The sequence below is a fragment of the Zingiber officinale genome, chromosome 5B (genome assembly GCF_018446385.1).
Source record: "Zingiber officinale cultivar Zhangliang chromosome 5B, Zo_v1.1, whole genome shotgun sequence".
Classification (NCBI taxonomy): domain Eukaryota; kingdom Viridiplantae; phylum Streptophyta; class Magnoliopsida; order Zingiberales; family Zingiberaceae; genus Zingiber; species Zingiber officinale.
Window position 1 is genome coordinate 12,298,662 of NC_055995.1, and position 4,760 is coordinate 12,303,421.

Here is a 4,760-nt window from a genome sequence, read left to right on the forward strand (position 1 = left end):
TTTGATTGGCCTCAAAAGCATCTTTATAAAATTAAATAAATTCAAATTGATGTGTTGAATAAAATAAATTTTCATAGTTTAGTAAGAAATTTAAAAAAAATTTAAAATAAAAAAGTGATTAAAAGATGACAGGACCATAATACAGAAATTTCTCCCTTACTAAAACTAAAATCATATAAGATTTCACTAATACTAATTCAGCTTTTTCCCTAAAGTAAATTTTCATCTGATTAGTCAGAGATTTTGCAATGCTACGCACTACCCCCATCTCCTCGGGGCGGCACGGTGCGGTGTTAAGACATGGTGTGTTGCGTCTCAGCATGTCTTCCTCATGTTTTGATCATCTGTACTAATAGCTAATAGTCACCCGTGATTTTCCTCCTCTGTGTTAACCTAGGGATAAATTGACAACTCTCTGGGACAAGTGAACCACCTTTTATCATATGTAATTCAGCTTATTCATTACTCTATCTCATACACAGATGATCAAAATCATAGCAAATAATAAAAATTTCTTTCTTAAACAAAGCAAGATGAAACTAAAAAAATATTTTTTTTTCGAGTTGTAAATTAAATGAAGCATGCAGCAGAGAGATCAGGAGGAGACGTCGAGCCTCGGTTCGAAGCAGAAGCCGCAGTAGAATAGGGACTTCAGTCTGTTGCAGAAGTCAAACTGCTCAACGTAGTGGTGGCTTGACCATTTCCACACCTTCTGCCTCATGTCGAAGGTAAGTAGTGCTGGCCACATTACGGATTGCATGAAGAGGAAGTCGCCGGCGCCGCAGCAGCATTTTAAGTAGTTGCAACGTAACTTCTTGTACATGGAGATGGGCATTTGAGCCACTTCCCGCCATGTCTTATCCTCGAGTTCCAAAATCACCACTCCCTCGTGCGGCCAGTTGTCTTTCACGCCGACCATGACCAATTTGTTCGACAGGTTGATCAACCCAGCATAGATAAGAGGGTATGGTGCAGGAATAGATTCTTGAAGTAGTGACTGAATGCTAGAGGGTGGCTTCATGAGGTCGAACGCCATTAAGTGGGGGGTGGTCAGATCTTGATGGCTCATGAAGTAGTAGAGCACGCCGTCGCATATGACGGCCTCGTAGCTGCCTTTCCAGAGGCCGAGGTCTTGGGCGAAGGGAGTGGCCCACGATTTCGTCGTCGATTGGAACATGTGGACCGATAAGTGCCATTGCTTGGACTTCCTTGGCAATTGCTGGGTGCAGGTGCACTTGGCGACTACCACGGTGTAGCCGCGTGTGCGGCGATCAAACGACAAGGCGAGCGCGATGTAGTGAGGGAAAGAGCCGGCGGGGACTTGAGGAAGCTGCTTCCAGTCTCTCTTGATGGGATTGCCGACCAATAAGCGGCTCCCGTCATTGGGGTTCATCAAGCAGACCAGGCCGCATGAGGAGGATGTGCACCACATACTCTTTTCTAAGCGGGGGAAGTTGAAGTTGCACCATCGGAGGAGACAAGGGTCGTACACGATGCCCGAGAAGGCACAGTCGTTAAAGCAGGATCTGAAGAACAATGGCTTCTGTGGCGCCATCATCTCCCACGACATCGGGGGGCAGGAGTGAACCACCTCGTACCACCGTTTGCACACGATGCTCAATTTGATGATGTTGGCGATGGGCAACAAGGAGAGCACCTTCTGCAGGAGTTCGTCAGGTAGAATGGCGTCCCACGACAGCAATGTTCCCTTGTCTTCTTCTTCTTCTTCTTCTTCCTCCTCGCCGACACTATCTCTAGGCATCGTCCTGATCTCTGCAACCTCGTGGGGATGGGATAACTCTCCTGAATTCCGTGGCCTTAAACTTGTACCAGGTAAAAAAAAAAAACTCACTGAATCAATATTAATAGCAGAAACAAAATAAATAATCTTAAATTTCTGCTTCGGAATGATACAAAACCTAATAATAGTTGCGACCTTTTATCCATCAATCTCTTCTTCTTCCCTTTAAATAAGCCGTTCCCACCTTAAGAAATTGTGATATATTATTACTTTGTTTTGATTAATATATAAGGTCAGGACATGTTCCTCTTTTTCTAAAATTTAATAAATAAAAAAGGTAATATATAATTAATATAGGAAAATAGAAAAGATCAATATATATAAGATATTTTTTTAATACCCTAATTTTTTTCCTTTTATTCTATAGAAATAAAATTTAATAATTGAAACATAAAAATTATATTAGAAAGCGAATAATTTCTTTCTAAAAAACATAATATGAATAAGGAAATACATTGGCATAAAAAAAAATAATGATCAAACAATAAACTAGCAATTAATTCATTAAAAAGTGGTCTTCTTCAAAACTATGCTACTTTGCACTGGATCAAATAAGAATTATACTGACATCAAAACAACAATAACCCAAGAAATAAAATAGCAACAGTTGTACGGTTCGGCTGTGATATGTTATAGGAGATTTTTCTCTTTAATAAAAAACGCGCTTAAGAATATTCGAATTAAAAAGCAAGCTTAAGAATGTTTCTAATTTATTTTAATGGTCAATAGGAAATTTTTATTAATCATCTTTAAAATTAATCAATTCGGGATATCTATATTAAAAAATAATACCCTCCACCTTACAATTACTTTATCTTGCGTTGAGGAAAATAAAAATTAGTTAAGTCATCAAGTTTTTTAATATGTGGAATTTTGTATAAAAGGTTTTATTTTATCAAAATAATTAGGATTTTATAAAAAAAAATTCTACCAGCTAATTATAGGATAATCAGCTTGACTCTATAAAAGTTTCTATTGACCATAAGAATAAATCGAGAATCACTCATGAAAACTTATTTAAACGGTTATCATTCATAAATTCATTTTTCATTGGAGAAAAATTTTCTATAATATACTGCAACAAAAATTTAAATCTTAAATTTCCTGAGCGCCTAACTATTCCATCATCATTTGAGACATAATAAATTGTATTATTTAACTATAAAAAAATTGATTGAGATTAAATATAATAGACAAAAATTTTATTAATATAATTTGCATTTTTTTTTCCCTTGGATAAGCATCCATAAATTTTTTTTCGTTGGCGTCCAGAATGAAATTAAGTTTTGTGTTCTTCACTTCTTCCCTTTCAAAAAGCATAGAAAGGCTTACAACTTTATTTATTTATTTATTTACATTTTCTTCTATTTTTATCTATATAAACACATTATTATTTCCATTCTAGATAAGTAATTAATATTTCACGTTATGCATGCTTTTTGTTTTTAAAAAATCTCCAATTAAATTAAAAATATTTAATTAAAAACATTTAATTAAAAATTGAAACTAAATCCAAAAGTTATGATAAGAAATAGACTAGAGTAAAATTTCCATATTTCATGTCAAATAGACCATAGCAAATGGCTCTGTTCTTAATGTCATACATTTTTGTGACTTAAAAATGTTGGATCAAAAAGTTAAAACTTAAAAGTATCTCGCATATTCAGAAATTAATTAAAATTAGAGAAATTTTCCATTGCAAAAAGTTTTCTATCATTTACTTAATTAAAAATTTAAAGGAGTTGGAAATCATATTCCTTCGGCACAGATAAATTTCCTAAAAATATTTAACCCCACAGAAAGTTAAAGAAAGGAAAAGTAAATATAAGGAAATCATGTAAATATCCCTAAACCCTCCCTTTTCAGCTTCCTCATTCGTTGACTCCTCCATTGAATGGTCGATTTCTCCTTCTCATCTATGGACTCTTCTTCTTCCTCCTTTTTCATCGATCCCTCTTTTTCTCTTTTATGACTGCACCATTTTTTTTTTTCCATTTTTTTTAAATTGAGTTTTCCTGCTATGTGATTATAGTAAGTTTGGATCTTACTGATTTTTATTTTCATTTTAATTTTCAATTAAATTGTGTGGGATACCTAAGACCATCGTTTCCTTTAAAAGTTAAATATGATGACCAGAACAATTAGAATGATTCCTCAAAAAACTCAGGTTCCCCATTGCACTATTTCTTTTGTCGGTGTCAAGAAATTATTCGAAATACAACTGTACGGAAACTGATTTGTTGAGCAAGAGATAGAGCAGAGCAGAGTGGTTTCCAACGGGCACCATTCATAAATCTTTACTGGTAAGCACAATTGAAAGTTTGAGCACTGTATACGAACAATCATTACTTCTTGGAGACTATTAGTTGACTAAATTAATCACTACAGAAATTATAATTATGAGATTCTCATAAACACCATTAATTAACTTGATTTATGGATGACTCAACTTTAATCATTACAACTTTTATTAGTTTTTGATATCAAGGATGTAGAATTTATTATAGTAGTCTATTTTTATTGTTTATCTTTCTTCTTAAGCAATTGAGATAGACTCTCATTTTTGTCATTTCGATATAAGGACGGCCGGTCCAAGAGCTGATCAGACTTGAAGGATATAGTGCTCCACTAGTACTTTCTTATAAGGGTGGTTGTACAACTCCTATTATTACTGTGGAGGTTACAAGAGACTATTCATATACATATAACGACTGAAGATTCCTTGGAAAAAGATTATACATCTTCCATTACCCGACATCTTCTGACACCGAATATTCATTGTTGCCTCATTATTGCGGAAGTTATGAGATATGATATAAAAGGGGAGGTTTTCTCCGTTGGCGAGGTACGCTTTAATACGCTTCATTACGCTCATACGCTTGATTACACATCTACTGTTCTGTTGGTGCATTTGACACCAATAATCAAACCTAAGTTTTGATGCAATAACAAGTGAATT

General features: G+C 34.7%; 1 protein-coding gene across 1 annotated transcript; it reads right to left on the minus strand.

Moving 5' to 3' along the window:
* Positions 1–595: 595 nt before the first annotated feature.
* LOC121986510 (F-box/kelch-repeat protein At3g61590-like) lies at positions 596–1,762 on the minus strand. The gene has a single exon (XM_042540479.1). The coding sequence runs from the start codon at positions 1,760–1,762 to the stop codon at positions 596–598; it is 1,167 nt and encodes a 388-aa protein (XP_042396413.1).
* Between the last annotated feature and the right edge of the window lie 2,998 nt (positions 1,763–4,760).